General features: G+C 38.7%; 1 protein-coding gene across 2 annotated transcripts in view; it reads left to right on the top strand.

Annotated features, from left to right (window-relative positions):
* The window catches only part of LOC131072728 (uncharacterized), a 30,360-nt gene extending 13,276 nt beyond the window's left edge, over window positions 1-17,084 (top strand). For both annotated transcript variants that reach the window (XM_058008991.2, XM_058008989.2), the window contains exons 6-8: window positions 15,733-15,846; window positions 16,014-16,086; window positions 16,882-17,084. In XM_058008991.2, the coding sequence (XP_057864974.2) occupies window positions 15,733-15,846; window positions 16,014-16,086; window positions 16,882-16,919 (225 nt within the window). In that variant the 3' untranslated portion in view covers window positions 16,920-17,084. The remainder of the gene's footprint in view (window positions 1-15,732; window positions 15,847-16,013; window positions 16,087-16,881) is intronic.
* Window positions 17,085-19,927: the final 2,843 nt, after the last annotated feature.

Here is a 19,927-nt window from a genome sequence, read left to right as displayed (position 1 = left end):
TTGAGGAAGAGAAGACTTAGGAACTTGGGAACATGGGGGTTCTGGAGTTGAGGACTTAGGAACTTGGGAACTTGGGGGTTCCGGAGTTCCAGGGTTGAGGATGAGAGGACTTAGGAACTTGGGAACCTGGGGGTTCCAGAGTTCCGAGGTCAAGGAAGAGGAACTTGGGAATTTGGGAACTTGGGGGTTTCGGGGTCAAGGAAGGGAATGTTGTTTATAACTAGGGAAGATGGGTTCGGATTGCCTTAAGGCAACATCCGAACCCATTTAGGACTGGGTCCTATCTTTAAGGGGTAGCGTGCCCCCAAGACAAGTCCGGCCCCATCCTCCATGCTACACTAAAAAGCCTCACGCCACAATAATATAAATTGGCGCCAAAAGGATTAAGGCCGACCTAGGTCAAAGATCCATATAAATAAAGATAAAGTGCAAACACAATCAATCACTACATTCATTTCATGCAATCAGCAAACTAGGTCTGCAAATAAAAGGTGCGAATTTACCCAAGGATTGTGCGAACTTGTCCAAGAGGACATGGGCCTTTTTTGGTGCAGACTTGAAGTGCTTAGAAGTGCAGATCTGACATACAAAAAAGGATCAGATCTGGAGAAGCAAGCTAAGTATTGTATTTGTGCAATTAAGAGAGAATATATAATCTGACCTGTGGGTCTTTAATGCTGGGTTTTTCCTCCTTGGAGGTTTTCCCAGGGTATTTGTGTTTGTCTCTTGTTTATTTGTTTCATTTCCGAGTTTACTGAATTATGGTTTACTAAAATGTTACAAATCTGATTAACAAACTAGGGCATAATTAAAAGGCATAAATTTGATTACTGATCTAGGGCACAAAAATTAACATGGTATCAGAGCTAAGGTGTCACTAACTTCATATTTTAGTAAATCATTTACTACATGTAGTTGCTGTTTGTTTTCAGATTAAAATGTCAGGTCTGAGGGCTGAAGATAGACTTGGAGCCCTTGATTTTGCTGCTTGGAAAGTCCGTATTCTATTGATCCTTGAAGAGAATGATCTGCTGAAATTCGTAGAAGAAGAAAGGCTGTCCCCTCCGGAAGATGTTGAAGAGCTGAAGTAGTTCAAGAAAGACTCCCTCAAGGCTAGGAAGATCATAATTGAATCCATTAAGAATCATCTTGTCACTTCTGTCATATCAAAATTTGCGTCTGTCAGGGAAATGATCAAACACTTGGAAGGGATGTATGAAGTCAACAACCTCAGCAGGGCTCTTGCTCTAAGGCAACAACTTCTTCACATGAAAATGAAAGAAGAAGATTCAATCATAGCCTACTTCACGAAGATCAATGAACTAAAGGACAAACTAAGCAGTCTTGATTGCCAAATTTCTGAGAAAGATCTTGTTATGATTGCATTAAATGGTCTACCTGATGAATGGGAACCATTCATTCGTAGCATTGGTGGAAGAGCTGATCGTCCCAACTTTGAGCGTCTTCAATCTGATTGCATTGAAGAGGAATCTCGAATTGAGGTAAGAGGAAAACTCAAGAACTCTCACAAAGATGATAATCATGTTCTCTTAGCTAAATCTAGGAAAGGTGGACATTGGAAGAAAGAAAAGAGAAGCAAAGATTTTAGATCCTCCTCCTATGATCCAAGGAAGAAGTCAAGAGATTCCTCTCACATTCGTTTCTTCAGATGCAATAAGTATGGTCACTATGCCAGAGTCTGTCAAAATGATCCCAAGGAAAGGGAAGTCAATTTAAATGAAGTTGCCGATCAAAGTGAGGACTATCTTCTTATCTCTGCTCTATCTAGCAATGTTCCTACGGACAGTAATACTTGGATAATTGACAGTGGTGCCTCCAGACACATCTCAGGTTTTCGTGAGCATCTTTCAGATCTAATTGAAAAAGACACCAACCTTCATGTGGTAGTCGGTGATGACGCTCGATACTCAGTAAAAGGTTCTGGTACTACCTCTTTAAAACTAGATTCTGGTATTTCCTTACAACTCTATGATATTCTTTTTGTACCTGGTATTAAAAGAAATCTTATTTCCATTTCTGCATTAGAAGACAAGGGTTTGCAAATAGCATTTTCTAAAGGGAAAGTACTTGCTTGGTCTAAGAAATCTAATTTCAAAACTGCTCGTGTTATTGGAAATAGATGTGATAGTTTATATAAGTTTGCAGCTAATCCAATTCAAGCTCTCATCCATGAGGCCCCTGAATCATGTGAGCTATGGCATAGAAGACTTGGACATCTACACTTTCAAGCTCTCCCCACTCTTGGTAAAATGGTTAAAGGTATGTCTAAACTTAGTTTATCTCATGATGATGCTTGTAAAGGTTGCGTAGTGGGTAAGAATGTAAAGAATCCTTTTCATAAAAGCGATAGTAGGGCTAAAGAAGAGTTAGAACTTATTCATTCAGATTTATGTGGTCCTATGTTTGTAGCATCTCCTAGCGGTTTCCTGTATTATGTTATCTTCATAGATGATTTCTCTAGGAAAACATGGATTTACTTTCTTAAATCTAAAGAGTCTGAAGAAGTCCTAATCAGATTTAAAGAATTTAAAGCCTTAGTTGAAAACACTACAGGAAATCGAATTAAATGTTTAAGGTCTGACAATGGAGGTGAGTACACCTCAGGTAGTTTCTATGACTTCTATGTTAAGGCAGGAATTAAGAGGGAGTTATGTGTTCCCTACAATCCTCAGCAAAATGGAGTTGCTGAAAGAAAGAACATGACCATTGTTGAAGCTACAAGAGCCATGATTCATGATCAAGACCGGCAACCTTTTCTATGGGCGGAAGCATCCAAAACAGCAATTTACATTCAGAATAGATGTCCTCATTGTGCTCTAAAGAATGTAACTCCTGAAGAAGCCTTTACAGAAATCAAACCTGACATCAACCACCTAAGGATATTCGGGAGCCCAGTGTATGTTCATGTGCCTAAAGAAAAACGAACCAAGTTGGATCCCTCTGGAAAGAAAGGCATCCTAGTGGGATACAGTGAATCTTTCAAAGCCTTCAGGATCTACATTTCAGGTCAAAGGTATGTTGAGGTAAGTAGAGATGTAACTTTTGAAGAAGACATTGCTTTCAAAAGATCTAAAGGTTCATTATCTGACAATAACGATATGGTGATTGAAAATCAAGATTCAATAGTTGATGCTAACTCTGAGATACAGGAGGAGTCCACTGACCTTCCGAATCAGGAAGTTCAGAATGACCCAATAGAACCCATGGTCTCTACCGATATACCTCAGGATATTGTGGTCTACAAGAAGAGACCCCTTTGGGTTAGAAACACGATTCAAGATGCTGAAGGATTTGCTGCTCCTAGAGGAACCTTTAGAGATAGCAGGAGATTCCAAAACCACGCCAACTACATTTCTGTGATGTGTAATATCATTGAGTCTGAACCTCACAATGTCGAAGAAGCTATGTCCCATCATGCTTGGAAATCAGCCATGGATGAAGAGTATGTGTCTATCATCAAGAATGATGTCTGGGACATTGTACCAAGACCCAAAGGTAAGTCTGTTGTTTCTTCTAAATGGTTGTTTAAAATTAAGCATAATGCTAATGGTAGTATTGAAAAATACAAAGCTAGGTTTGTAGCTTATGGTTTCTCTCAAAGGAAAGGAATAGATTATGAAGAAACTTTTGCTCTTGTTGCTAGATATACCTCTATTAGATCTATAATAGCTATTGCTACAGCCAAAGGTTGGGAACTGCATCAAATGGACGTTAAGACAACCTTCCTCAATGGTGTCATTGAGGAGGAAGTCTATATTGAGCAACCAAAAGGTTATGTAATCCATAAAAGAGATTCTCATGTTTGCAGGTTGAAGAAAGCCTTATATGGGCTCAAACAGGCTCCTCGTGCTTGGTATGAAAGAATTGATAAGTACTTACTAAGCTTAGGATTTCGTAAGAATGATGTTGATGCTAACATTTACTTAAAGGTTTATAATGATGATATGCTTATTTTGGTTTTGTATGTGGATGATTTATTTCTCACTGGTGAAAATAAACTAATCATAAGATGTAAGAAAGAATTAGCCTCAGAATTTGAAATGAAGGATTTAGGTCTAATGCATTACTTCCTAGGGTTAGAAGTATGGCAAAATTCCAATGAAATTTTTCTAAGTCAAGGAAAATATACTATTGATATTCTGAAAAGATTTAGAATGATGGATTGTAAACCCATGCATACTCCTATGGAATCTAACTTAAAGAAATTAAGTGTTTCTGCAGCTAACTTTGATTTTGCAGATCCATCTGAGTACAGGCAGTTGATTGGATCCTTGATGTATCTAGTCAATACAAGGCCAGATATCTGTTATGCTGTGAATGCCCTCAGTCAGCTCATGAGCTTGCCTAAACTTGTTCACCTGGTGGTTGCCAAGCACATTCTAAGATACCTGTGTGGCACTATTGGTTATGGGTGGAACTATTCACTTAATACCTCAATCTTCTTGGAAGGCTATTTAGATTCAAATTGGGCAGGAAGTGTCAAGGATAGGAAAAATACTTTGGGTATCTGCTTCAATTTGGGCTCTGCAGTGATCTCTTGGGCATGTAGAAAGCAATCTTCCATAGCATTAAGCACTGCAGAAGCTGAGTACATTGCAGCATCCATTGCATCTAGAGAAGCGGTGTGGCTTCGCAAACTCCTTGTTGGATTATTTGGTCAAGCTAGTGGTCCTACCACCATTCATTGTGATAATCAAAGCTGTATAAAGATGTCAGTAAATCCTGTGTTCCATGACTGGTCCAAACATGTGGAAACGCACTATCACTTCATTCGGGATATGGTGCAAAGAGGCGCCATTCAGCTAAAGTATATTAGCACAGATGAACAGGTTGCGGATATCCTTACCAAACCCTTATCCAGAGTGAAGTTCAAATACTTCAGAGACAAACTTGGTATTGTGGAAAATGAAACCCTGGTTGAGAGGGAGCTCCAATCTTAGTGACTCTATTTGCTGCGCTTTGATCATTCTTTGCTTGTGTGCAAGAATGAAAAGTATTCAATCTATGCTTGTGTGCTAGATGGAAAATTGTAATTATGTAAAGACCCACTTGTGTATTATACTTTCTATGCTTGTGTGCTAGAACCATCCTATGCTTGTGTGCCAGGTGGAAGATGTAATTCTATGCTTGTGTGCTAGATGGAACTCTAAAGGTTCAGATTATGTATTCTCTTCTTCCCTAGTTAAGAGGTAGTGTTGTTTATAACTAGGGAAGATAGGTTTGGATTGCCTTAAGGCAACATTCGAACCCATTTAGGACTGGGTTCTATCTTTAAGGGGTAGCGTGCCCCCAAGACAAGTCCGGCCCCATCCTCCACGCTACACTAAAAAGCCTCACGCCACAATAATATAAATTGGCGCCAAAAGGATTAAGGCCGACCTAGGTCAAAGATCCATATAAATAAAGATAAAGTGCAAACACAATCAATCACTACATTCATTTCATGCGATCAGCAAACTAGGTTTGCAAATAAAAGGTGCGAATTTACCCAAGGATTGTGCGAATTTGTCCAAGAGGACATAGGCCTTTTTTGGTGCAGACTTGAAGTGCTTAGAAGTGCAGATCTGACATACAAAAAATTATTAGATCTGGAGAAGCAAGCTAAGTATTGTATTTGTGCAATTAAGAGAGAATATATAATCTGACCTGTGGGTCTTTAATGCTGGGCTTTTCCTCCTTGGAGGTTTTTCTAGGATATTTGTGTTTGTCTCTTGTTTACTTTTTTCATTTCTGAGTTTACTGAATTATGGTTTACTAAAATGTTACAAATCTGATTAACAAACTAGGGCATAATTAAAAGACATAAATTTGATTACTAATCTAGGGCACAAAAATTAACAGGGAAGACTTAGGAACTTGGGAACTTGGGGGTTCTGGGGTCAAGGAAGGGAAGGCTTAGGAACTTCCTTCTAACAAGACAACACTTCACACTTCATGATTCCATTGTTTCCCTTTGATCAACTGAAGCAGTGCTGGTCCATAGAATATATCTCTGATCAATTCTCACTAATGGACCAAGGGTGTCATAAAATGACAACAATTTCAAAAGAACAGGGGTGTCCATACATACAACTTCCAAATTACTCAGAGGAAGGAAAATATGCGATGCAGTTACTACCATACTTGCCAAATATATAATACCCTTCACCGAAAAAGGCTGCGAGTCATATTGATAGCCCATCATAATGAAAACATACCTCAACCCGTACTCAAAATATATCCTAGATGCAACCTTTATTTATTATTATTCCTCCTTGCCGCATGAAGGCTTAGGTTGTCGCCACCTAGGCATTGTACCGATTCGAGTACAAACCACATATTTAGCTGATCTTGTGTAATAGATAGTTTGCCACTTGGTTATAGCCTCGGACATGACACTTGGTTATTGAGTACTTGTCATATCCACACTTGCCAACTTCCTTGGAAATTGTCCCATCCAATGCCTTCTTGATAAATATGACAAATTTTATATTCTTTAAAACTCTTCAAAGCATTCGTGATTGGCATAAGCCATCTCTCAAGTTGTCAGCTCGCCATCCATTGATTCCTAATTGCATTGATCATTAGCAGAGAATCCCCTTAAAGATATATTTTTTCAGCCCCCAACCTCCTAGCAAGCTCCACTCCTTTCAAGGCGGCTCGAAATTCTGCTATATTGTTTAGTGGTCTTCCCAATGTATTCAGCTGAAAATCCCAATAGTGTGACCGTGATCATCTTTAGCTATACAAGAAGCACCTACATGTCCAGGATTACTCAAGGAAGCTCCGTCAAAGTTATTTTGATCCAACCTTTCTTCGGAGCATGCCAGCTTGTAGCCCTACGTTTCTTATCCACAACGGATTACTCCAACTCATAGCCATTAGGAACCATCAGACCCGAGAATTGCTTCTTTAGCTCATTGTCTCGATTTGTAAAAATATTGGACTTATTGAAATGCCTTTTAATTGCTCCATTTATCATTTCCACTATTGTCGCTTCCATCTTTGACACAAGAATATCCCTCGACATAGCGTGATCCTTGAAGACCCACCTATTTCTTTCTTTCCAGAGTTCCCATATGACTGTGGAGGGGAGAACAGACCAGATACTGCAAAACATACCTTTAGGCATCGATGTTGGCCAAGATATGAACCAATCCTTGATGCTTTGAGGTTCCACATGCTGAAAGTCTAGCTTTCCCAAAAAGAATTTCCAGCAATATTGAGCATATGGACAAGCCCAAAGGAGGTGATCAACATCTTCTGCATTGTTTTTACACAACAAACATCTGCTAGGTCCACAAATTCCATTTTTGGCAAGTTTATCCTGAGTCAAAATCCTACCCTGGATGGCTAGCCAGGAGAATACCCCGACTTCAGGAAGAACGTCTTTACCCCAAAGGAGTTTGATTGGTCAATGACCTTCCTCCAAAGTAGCTTCTTTCAACCTATACCCAAGCTTTACCTTGTATTCCCCATCTTTGGAGGCACACCATTTGATTTTGTCTACTTCCTGAGAAATAGGTATGGATCTATCTTTGAGAATGTTGGCTAAAGTGTCTTTTTGATTTTGAGGAGCATCAGTGGAATCCAAGGATTTCCAGCACCATTTTTCAATACCATCAAAATTGACCACCTCTCCAAAGTTGCATACTTTAGTCCCCCATACCCTGGAGGTTGCTGCTCTGATCTCCCTTAAGTTGTGATCCGCCCCAAGCTTTTTGTGACCATCCCATGAAGCCTCCCAAAAAGCAGCCGATTGACCATTATGTATTTCCCAAGTAATATATTTGGACGCCAACTTCCTGCTTTCACATATAAAATTCCAAATGGTCGAACCTTTTGGAGGGTTTCTAATTCTTAGAATATTGAGGGGGTCATCCGAATCCAGATACTTTTTTCTTAGTATTCTTACCCACTTCAGGTTTGATTTGGTCATGATCCAAGTGAGCTTGACCCAAGGGCCAAATTCATGGTTTTGAGTTGTCGAATCCCAGCACCACCAGCACTCCAAGGTTTGCAGACCTTTTCCCAAGCGAGTAGTAGATGCTTTTGATCCTCATGAGGGCCAAACTAGAAGAATCTTCTTAGAATCTGATTTAGGTTGTCCTCTACTGATGTCGAAAGTTTCGAACAAGTCATGGAGTAGATTGGGATAGTCAATAAAACAACTTTCACCATGAGCAATCTGCCTGCCGAGGTTAGCCATTTCTCTTTCCAAAGCTCCATCTTCTTCTTGCAATTCTCAATCAATCTGTCCCAATAGCTTCTTTTAATGATACCTCCAAACAAAGGTAGCCCTAAGAAATTCCTAGGGAATTGTGCCACTTTTAATCCCAATATTCTTGCAATGTCTAACTAAAGACCCGGCTGGACATTGAGGAAAAATACTTCAAATTTACACTAGTTGATAGACAGTCCAGAGGCCTCACTATATTTATCCAAGATGGATTTGATACTTCTTGCTTCACTTTTGGAGGCTTCTCCAAAGAGGATTGTGTCATCCGCAAACTGCTGATGGGTGACTGGTTCTATATCAAGGGTGACCTCAATGCCCTTCCATAGGCCTCCATCCCTTGCAGCCATGATACTCCTCCCTAATGCCTCTGCCATTATAATGAATAGATAAAGAGATAATGGATCCCCTTGCCTTAAACCCCTGCTAGAGCTGAAGTACCCATTGGCCGAACCACTGATAAGAATAGAGACCTTCAGGGCTTCAATGCAACTTCTAACCCATTCAATCCAAGGCCGATCAAAACCAAATCTAGGAAGAACATCTAGCAAAAAGTTTCTATCTACCAATTCATATGCTTTTAAAATATCCAACTTGATGAACATGCTGGGAGTCCTGAACTTCCTGGCTGTATGAATCGCTTCATGAGCAACAATGATTCCCTCTGTGATAGACCTACCCGGGGCAAAACCACTTTGTTCTTCCGATATGATCTTTGTCCAGAACCTTTTTTAATCTATTTGCCATCACTTTAGTGATTATCTTGTAATACGTATTACATTAAGCAATTGGCCGGAAATCATTCATACTTGAAGCATCCTTCTTCTTGGGGATAAGGGCTAATAAGGTATGATTAATGGATCCCAGAATTGTTGCTTTTTTTGTAGATTCCTCTGCTACCTTGAATAAATCATCCTTAATGATTTCCCAAAAGGTTTGATAGAAGCAAGCTGGAAATCCATCTGGTCTAGTGGCCTTATCAGGGGCTAGTTGAAAAGTAGCCTTTCTGAGTTCCTCCAAAGATATAGGCCTGGAAATCTCCATGTTCTCCTCCTCAATAATGATGTTGGGGATTTGATTGAGAAACTCATTCCTTATAGTTCCCTGATTAATAGTCTGATATCCTCGATTCTAAAAGTATCCCATCGCTTCTCTATTGATCTCATCTTTGGAGCAAAGAACAGTCCCATCTTCTCTGATCAACTCCAAGATTTTGTTTTTGTTTCTGTTTGTAACTGAGAGTTGTGAATTTTTTTTGTGTTTTTATCCCCTTCCCGGAGCCAAAGCTCACACAACTTTTGCCTCCAAAATTGTTCCTCTCTGATCAAGATTTCTGCTTGCTCCGCTTTGAGTTTTTGCTCCAATTTGAACTCTTCTTCTCTCATACTTTGAGCTATAACGACTTCATTTATTCCCCTTAATTCGCTTTCAATCCTTTGGCCTTTAGTGAAGATGTTCTTGAAGTGTACCCTGTTCCACTCCTTGAGTTTATGTATGAGAGTTTCTTATGGAAAATAAACATCTTGGAATGGTTTCCAAATCTACATTCCTTCCATCATTGGTTCAATGAAGCCAAAAGGGATGGATCCTTGATCCACATCCTTTCAAACTTGAAAGGGGATCCACCAAAGTATGGATCTGAAGCAAAGACCAATTGGATTGGAAAATGATCCGATCCACTGAATGGGAGAATTGAAGACTCTACCTATCCTGGGACCTTAGACCAATCACCAAAAAGAAAGAATTTGTCCAATTTTTCGGCTATGCTAGTGAAACCCTACCTTCTATTGGTCCAAGTATATTTGCCATTATTTGTCACTATCTCCCACAGCTGGTTGGAGTCAACAAATTCCTGAAAGTCTTTTTGTATTCAATTCTTCACCACATAACCTCCCATCTTCTCCGAGCTATTGAGGGTTGCATTAAAATTCCCCCCAATAATAATCTTCTCATCCTTTTCAGAGCCGAGTTTCCTAGACAGTTCATGCCAAAGCTCCCTCTTAGCTGGTGTGGCAATGGGTCCATATACATTGCTCACCTTCCAACACTGATTATCCTTGAAAGCTTGATACACTACCATCATCCAATTGTTGTGGGCTTCCACAATAGACCATCGAGCCTTTGAAGGGTTCCAGAGAAAGCCTATTCCACTTGAAGCTCCCATTGATTCCACAAAACACCCTCCTGCTGCCTCCAAAATTTCATCCCTCTCCTGCTCCTCTTTACTCCATTTGGTTTCCTGAATCAACACTAAGTCTGCCATGCTTGACTCAATTTGGTGCTTGAAAAGGCACGCCATTTGCTAGGGGCTTTAGCATTCCAGCTTAGTATCCTCATGGCTCCTCAGGAAGGGGTAACTCCTTCCCGTTTCTAAGAATTGTTTGGAACAATTTGGTTTGCCCTTTTGCACAGCTAGCCATTGCCAATTTGGACTTGTTTGTCTAGCGACCCCTTTGCTTGTTTGATCTGATTTTGGGAGTTTTCAAAGAGGATTGGATTTGCTCTAATCCCCTTTCCTCTAGAATTCCAACCTGAAACTCTTCAAAACTGTCATCCATATCTGAGTCTGTGTTTAGCTCATCTTCAGCTTCCACATTTGCAATTGGATCCTCATGACTCTGCCTCTGTCCTGCTCCCGGATTAGGCGTCCCTGAGTCTTTACCCAGATTACTCACCATGGGCTGAATTATCTTTTCCTCAAAATGATCCTCTTGATTGAGCAATGGGATTTCTGATAAGCTCGGGTTTTCTGTCCCAATTCAATCATCCTGCAGAGGTCCTGTCGCCTCTTGCACAAATTCTGACTTCTCTAATTCAATTTCCCCCAAGCCGACTGTTTGTGCTGGTGGCTCCACACAAATATGAGTGCCCTCTGTGTCCTCTGATTGTCACTAGATTTTTTAGGGTCTGCATCCACCACCAAATTCCCAATTTCCTGAATAACCTTCTCTAGCTAAATTAGATCTATTAGTTCTTTCTCCATGTCAGTGAGTGGATCCCTTCTTGATCTCTCCTTTGCACTGCCAAGAAAGGATTGTTCAATTCTGTGATGAGCATCTATAGAAATCTTGAAATCACAACTGTCCGGGGTGTGAGACAGCTACCTGCAATGTGAATATAAATCAAGCTTATCCTCCCTATCAATCAACTATGTCCAATTGCCTACTTCCGATATCAATTCAATTTCTGATGGAATCTTTGCCTCCAAGGATACACTCACATAGATCGTCTGATCTTCCAAAGGATTGTTCAGATATAGGAAATTACCAAGTTTTCTACCAATACTTTTTAGGACTCCATCACACCAGAACTTTGATGGCAGGTTATAAATGCGGAACCAAACTGCGGTTTCAGGGACCATCTCTGTCTTGGGATTGAATCCTGGTTTCCAATCAAAGAGGTGCATTTGGGCCCCATTCATGAAAAGAGGGGCAGAACTGAGAGCCCTTTGTTTGTCTTCCATTGATGCCAAGGTAACCAAGTAAAAACCATTTGCAACAAGCTTGCTCAATGTGCCCACTCCCCATTGCTCCTTGCACCAGTTGCTGATTAGCTCATGGCTCTTCCATCTAAATCCCCCCCATTTGATGAAAAGTCCAAATTTTTCCATAAACTCTTTATTTTGCATCACTACTTCATCTACAATAGCAATTGACCAGGGGTTCAAAGAATCCTTACCAATTTCCGCTTTTGTATCAGGGGGTTATATCCGTTGAAATTCAATTCCATGCTTTCTTCAAGTCGACTAGTTGAAGGACCAGCTTTGAAGCGATCCGATCTCCAATTGCACGCCACATCTGCTTCCAAGATTGGCATTTTCCTGAACCACCCATTCCGTCCTCTCTGGAAACCCTTAGCCTTCCATTCCTGCAAGTTGGCAGGCCACTTGCTGGTGGGATGCTTAACACGGTAATCTCTATTTCGATTCCTGCTCTGAATCCAAGGAGGACCAACAAAATTCCGGTTCTTTACTGGCATTGGCAGTCCATTCCCAGCCTGGTATAGTGAATCTATCCAACGCCCATTTCTAAATACCCATTGTGGCTGATATTGTCTCTAAGGATCCAAGGGGGGGTTCGGCTGCCTCCTGACATCTTTCATCAGATCGCGAACTAGGTTGCCATAAGCCTTCCATCCATTATTGACTCTATCCCTGATTGCCTCCATCAGAGTAGTTTGGTCTGTCTCATCGCTCCATGAAGTCGCCATCCATCGAGCGCTCCTCCCTCCTTGCTGTCAATCAACATGCTGATTTCGCCAAATCTGGATCTGCTCCTGAGCCCTGAAGATGCCTGTGCATGCCCACCATGCGAATTTTTGCCATTGCCTCCTGCTCCCACCATTTTTTTGTCCTCTATTGATATTAAAGCAATTGGTTTGACTATCAAAAGTTCTACTTATATCCATTTTCACTTTCATGTGCATCAACTTTTTAAGAAACTAAATACATTTAGTTCTAATTTTTTAAATTGATCTTTCACCTTTAATATGGTCTCTTGTTCATATAAAAACACCAACATAATCAAATTTGAAATATATTTTTCTTAGAATTTTAACTAAAGACTAAAAGATTTAATGACATATAATGTTGTCATCCTAACTTGCTTGCATCGAATAGTCTTTCTTCATCAATATTGAACCCCTAGCTTCTGCAATATACCATGGTGTGATTAACTACTTGAAGTAACCTCCTAAAATATTTATACATCTTTGAGTTTACTGCACTAACTAATTAAATTATGACCCTTGGTTTATAACTCCTAGATCTATGCCAGTTCAATGAGAAGGCTGCTGATAGGTATGGAAATGAGATCCTAGGCCTATGATTACAAACCAAGATCTCAAATCTCCAAGGCATACCATTGGAACATGAATAAGCCTAACTTCTGTCCTCCTTTTAGGCACTTGAATTCTATTCCTTTGTTGCAATGGATTTGAGATTGTGAAGTGTGTGTGAATAAACTTGGTTAAGTGAAAAAATGATGACTTTCAGCAATAACAGTAAATTACAGAACATAAAACCAATAGAGTAAGCAAGGTCTAGAAATAAGATATAGAGAGGAACCTGTAGCTGTAATCTGGAGCTGAAATTGTGGGGCACAGTTGGAGGGCACCCTAGTTCAAGGGGTGTCCAATCTAACAGACAGGAGCATAAAGGCAGTTAGAAGGTCCTGTAGGCCTATCTCCCAAAAATCTAGCCAAAAAGAGTTGGACACTAGTGCTGGGCACCCTAGTCTTGGTGTTTCTGGCTGTTCAAAATCTGTGAATGATTGTCACTGAGTGCTCTACACTCCTATAACCTCCTCTACTATTGAATCTAAACCCACACGCATGGAATGGGGAAAAATAGTTGCACTATATAGGGGCTTGATGGGGAAAAACAGTTGCACTATACTAGGGGCTTGCCTAAGTCAAACCCTATGTTGGTGTTCTAACTCCACAACAGCTATCATTGATGTAAAAGAGGGCTTATCCTCAATAGGATAGAGGCTAAACAATAATGGAAATGCTGAAATGTCAGGATTACCCCTTAGGAATGGAATGGTGGTGATGCAATGCTATTTAGATAAGTCCTTCAAATGTTAATGTAATAACATTATTCACAAAACATAATCAACATGAAATCATATTTGAATGTAGAGTGCAATAGTCTATTGCTCATTATGTTGAATACTCGGATCTGGAATGCTTGGATGCTCGTGGAAACCATTGGAAGTGTAACTAACCTTATGAATGGTAGAAGATGTGCTTTATATAGGGATCACAAGGTATTTTTGAGTTTTACGCCGACATAAAATAGTCATAAACAAAAATCGAGACCAGATCTCAAATTGTGAAGGCAGACATTAGCAATGGCTACAATTTCAGGGAATTCAGGTGGGACACGATTGTTGGGTGCCGTGGTCCCACCAAAATAGGGTCTCCAAAAGGGACTCACGAGTGTCACAATTAAATTGACAATTAAATTGTGGGATTAATAATTAAAATATAGGGTAGGATAGCGGCCAAATGTACTTAAAATGATCTAGGGAAAAGCACACTAAAGTAGGGGTCCAAATAGAATCTGAAATTGTAAAGGGATACAATTTACTACACTACAACTACTACTTAGGACATCTCCTAACTTCCATGGGCAATGAACCAAGAGAGATAGAAAAAGGAAACTGCTCAATGCATGCCTGCTTTGGTAGCTTGGACTATGGATGAGAAGAATTTAGATACTCTTGATTTAAGAGAAGTATATCCATGAGGGCCATTGTAAAGAGAATTGGAGTACCTCAGCAATATTATATGAAGAGGGATGTCACCTCATTGGCATCTCGCCACCTGTATGTGAATCCTTTGTCACAGCTTTCTCTGAATTTCATGAATGAAATTCGAAATTTGGTGAATTCCAATAAAATATTAAAAATTCGTTCTAATTCGGCCCAAAGTTTGTACGGAACAAACCTGGGGCTTTTTACATTGAAATATATTTGGTCGTCTGATGCACATTTTGGAGGAATAGCCGCAAATTTCAAGCAAAATGAATTAGCGTAGTCTCCTCATGTTGCTCTAGAACTTGGGTTTTTACCCTATAGACTTGATGAAGGGTGCCACGAACAAATGAAAACCGTTGATCTGATGAAGACCACTATGATGATGTCAACTTGATGAAGACCGTTGTGATGCTGTCGATCTAATGAAAAGCACTGCAAAAAATGCCTTTTGAAGAGGTTTTATTCAAAACCTGATGCCATGTATACCTGAAGAGATATTAATTAACAAATATAATTTAAACTCGCAATGGAGTTTCGCACTCCATCTCAATTTTAAAATATATTTATTGTTTAATATGTAATATTTAATATTTTGATTTTTATTATTTATATATTAATAAATTAAAAAATTAAAATTTGAAATACATTTATATTATAATTTTTTAAAATGTATTATAATGTATTAAAAACACATAATATAGTTTTATTTTTAATAATTTTAATTTAATATGTCATTTATAATAATTTTTCAAATATAATATAATATTATTTTATTTTAATAAATAATAAATTTGATCATTTTATTTCAACTCTGTTTCATTTTATTGACAATTCAATGAATTTATTATTTATATATTTAAAAATTTCAAATTTCTATAGGCAAATTTAATGTTGAATTTTTTCTGGATGTTTTACCCTTGCCAGACATCATCCGAATTTTATTGTTGCTGAATTCAAATTTGAACCTTGCAACTTACTGTGAATCCATGATATCTAAAATGTGCTTGATACCTCCACTATTGAGATTAGGATGAAAGGAGGTTCTTGGCTGGATAGCCCTGTGGGTTAGAGATTTATTTCTAGAGAGAGAGCCAAGCAACTCAAATTAAGATACTGGGTAGCTGACATTTAGAGACTTAGAAAACTTTTAATGTTTTAGCATGATGAAATTGTTCTTCATTCACATGATGTTCAGTGCAAAATAATTATCAGTATTTTATCATGTTTTTGGAACAGGTTTTGATTGATTTTGGTCTTAGTTTCATCTCTACATTGCCAGAAGATAAGGCTGTGGACTTATATGTACTTGAGAGAGCATTGTTGTCAATGCATTCTTCTAGCGGGAATGTTGTAAGTTGGCATCCACATAATAACTTTTGAATATAGCGGTTGATAACTTGATTTAATACTTGTTCAAACTCGAAAGATACTAATTGATTTCCTCGGTTGATAACTTGATTTAATACTTGTTCAAACTCGAAAGATACTAATTGATTTCCTAACTCGTTGGTCTGCAGATGGAAAGAGTACTTGCTTCTTATAGAAAATCATCGAAGCAATGGTCTGCTACCCTTAATAAGCTAGCTCAAGGTAAACCAGAGTTTCTGTTTTTTTTTTGTTTTTTGTTTTGTAGTGTGTTAAATTATGATGTTTTATCAAATTTTAATATATAATTTTTGAGTCAAATTCATTGACCTATAGTTCATGGGTAATTGTTCTCATGAATCCATTTCTCAGGAGCATGGGTGGTCCATTTATCTATGTGATGCTCACAATGGTGAAACATTTAAGACATCTTGAGAGGCCACCCATCCCAATACCACTCAACTCAAGCATGCTTAGCCATAGAGTTTCCCCCAAGTTCAAGCCCATTTAGCTTGCTACTCCATTTGTTAAAAAATCAGCAAGTGTTTGTGCTATATGAACCATTCATTACGGATTCCCTTTAGCTCATATTGGGGGTAACTCATGGTTAAGTGATATTGAGATAGATGACCTCTCAGGAAGTCTGGTGCGTTGCCCCTGCTAGCATCACCTATATGCAAAGAGTGCTAAGTGGACAATTCATGCTCATGAGAGATGGGTTCATGTGAACCACTGCTCATGAAAAATGGGTCAAAGAGTTTGATCCAAAAATTATGCAGTTGAATTTTGATAAAACATAATAATCCTTCTGCTAAATATATTTAAATCAGCATTAGTCTTTTTTTAGGTCAATTCACCTCATTTATTCCAATTTGTGCTGAATAGGTTTTTTAGTATTAAAAAACATTCCACTGTTGCAGACCATCTCTGTTTCCAACTCTGTGCTGAATCAGTTTTAGTATAAAAAACTAACCATTTTTTATCACTCACTAATGTAGACATTTGGGGTTTGTTTTGCAGTTCGTTTGCGTGGTAGGAAGCGAACAATGGTGGGCTGACAATTGCGATGCATTATAAATGCTATTCTAACTGTAAATTTGTTACTGATATGATTGTTAGCTATCAATCTTCAAGAATTCTCTAATCTGATTCCAGGCTTTACATTTTCTCATAAAAAAAAAAAGATTTTGTTTATAAAAATCACGGCATTTAAAATTACCTAATCAATTATGCAGAGGTTTTCTATTAACAAAAACTAACCATTCTTGAACTCGCAATTGGGAAAAGTTATATTGTTAAGCTTTTCTAAATGTTGTGCGTCGGTTGTATTTTGATAACTTTGTAGATCTTTTTAAGGGTTCAAACGTTATTTCTTACAGGGATAGACACCAATAAGAATGGAACTGCTACTTGAAGGATGCGATTTGTTCCTGCATTCTCGTAAACATGTTAGAGAAACATTTGCATTAGAATTTTTTGGGTTGTCTTAGCCACTAACAATTGCTTAAATCAGGATCGTCCTTTGACAGTTACTCTCCTGCCTTTGCTTGCACACCTGCTTCTTCTACTCCCCATTTCCAGTCTTCATTCTCTTCATATCTGGTCTAAATCTTTCCTTACATTCTAAACACTGAGCATCTCTAAAGCACCCTCATAATGCCTTCATTCTACCTCCTTCCAATCCTCTATATCCCCAGACTCAATCCAATACGAAGAGAGAATCTCGCACAGTTAACTTCTAGCAAAAAAAATTCCATAAAACTTCCCAGCAATGAAGGAAATCCACCCAAAAGTCCAATTTGCCATGGCAAATAAGAAGCAAGCTTTGGCTATTTAAGGAAGGAGCATCTATCTGTCAAATCATTGGGGGTTTTTCCTAGACCGAGAATATTAAGGATGTGGATTAAATTTTTTTGGAAGCCCTTAAGAGCAGTGGAGCTTCATATTATGCCCAAAGGATACTTTATGGCAATCATCTCCTCCAATCAAGAGAACCCAACTTTCAAAATAGGTCATGGTTTGTGAAAGCATTTGGCCTATTTATGAAGCAGTGGCCCCCTGAATTCAACGGAATAGAGGATATGCTAAGCACTGTCCATTTTGGTTTCTTTGCTCCCTAGTGAAGAATAATATAAACAATCGCTATGCTGAATTGGAGGATTATTGAGGAATACATCACTGCATGTGATCTTGCAAAACAGTTAAGAGACACTCTAACTAAGCCAGAATATATGTCATTATGTATCTGGAAAAACCACTTCTAGATAAGATACTGTTAAATCTGGGAGTCGTTGAGGGGGTCAACTTTTAAATTTACCTTTAAAATGTATATCTTATTATGACATGGACATCTTGTAGGGAATGCTCCATTTTTGCATGCTTCTCAAGTACATCTAGGAAACTCCACAGCGGGACACCCAATTAATGTTGCAAAAGATCAAGGAAACATAGAATGAGAATAGAACACCTCAACACACTTAACCACAAAATACTGGGGAAGGTGGTGCTGAAGAATTCCAAGAGCTTTTCAAAGTAAAGGGAAAATAAATCCCTTGTGCATACATCACGGACCAGTACTTAAAGTACCTTTTCTATCCTTGTAGAATCTAATCAGAAGGTTGACGGAATGGATACTTAAGAGGACAAGAACTAGCAAGAAAACCGACCTGTACATAAGTAAAACGAAGGACTAACAACTATAACATATCTGCTTCACATCTATGGCATACAATTGAAATGCAACAAATAGACTGATAAACAACCAAAAAAAAAAGGCATGTTGAGTACAATTCAATTCCAATTGTCCACTTCTCAAGATAAAAAATACGAAGGAAACACTACAATAGATCCCTTGGGTGCCATCTCAATATTGATCAATGGTAAACATGAACAAAAGAAACTCGGTTTCCATATTGAACTCTAAATGCCCTATAAATTCCTTGTAATCCCAACTCTAATATAGCAGTCAAACTGGAGATCAGGGAGGACTTCTATTTGATTATAAAAGGAATACAAACTCCCAATAAGCACCTCTATATCCACAAAAACGCTGAATGTAATACCCCGCCAGGAACCTCGAAGGAAAACCCATAACAAGGGTGAAACAATTTTTTTTTTAAACATTAGAAGCGCATAACACTCAACATGCACGATAACACAAGCAGAAGACTAATTCCAGAATTCCTTAAGGGTTTCCAACGAAGAATTAAACCAAAAGATAAATTCCACAATTAAGATTAATCCCATATCCATCATTAACTTAATGATCACAAGAAGTCGTAAGCAATAAAATATTACACCATTGAAAGAATGAAAGGATACAATATAATTTATGCTCAATAAGCATGTACACATGACATAAAGGAAACTGACAAATAACATCTCAATCTTACGATTACATTGCTCTTTCAATACATGGCTTCTCAATATACATATAAAGATACAACTTAACCAATTACAAGGTTACAAAAGATATGATACAATGACCACATAGGTCTCCAAAGAATAATAATCTCCAACATGAGATTATGCATGAGCCACAAACCACAAAAGCACCTGTGAAGCCAATCCTTGCATGAAGATACGAACAAGAATATCCGATGGGAAGTGGCACCACCACTTGACCATGTAATTCCAAAAATGGAATCACCCCGCCATGCTAGGAGATAGCTAAGGACCCTCAAGCAAGCAAAGACATGACATGGTTGACAAAACAATACAATATCATGACAACGCAAAGAGACTCCACAATAATCCAGGTGACTCAACATCACAAATACGCAAGTGACTCGATAACACAAACACAAGTGAATCGACATCACACACACAAGTGAACCTAAAGAGAGAGTGTCATCACATAGTTTGATGGTTACCTTGGTAGGCCCTCATAAGTCTCGACTCTTTGTCCTGATAACCTCTCCCAAACCTCCGGCTCCAACTAAGTCTCATGCGGACCCTTCCAGCCTTTCGTGAAGACAAGGTGGTCAGGTCAGTTTGCCATTTCAGACCTTCTCACTACATTATGAGCCTCGATACAAGCACTCACCTATGCGCGAGGTACAATATC

Source organism: Cryptomeria japonica, chromosome 5 (assembly GCF_030272615.1).
Source record: "Cryptomeria japonica chromosome 5, Sugi_1.0, whole genome shotgun sequence".
In the NCBI taxonomy this organism is placed as follows: Eukaryota; Viridiplantae; Streptophyta; class Pinopsida; order Cupressales; family Cupressaceae; genus Cryptomeria; species Cryptomeria japonica.
The sequence above is the reverse complement of the archived record's forward strand: the minus strand, read 5'-3'. Positions and strand labels throughout refer to the sequence as shown.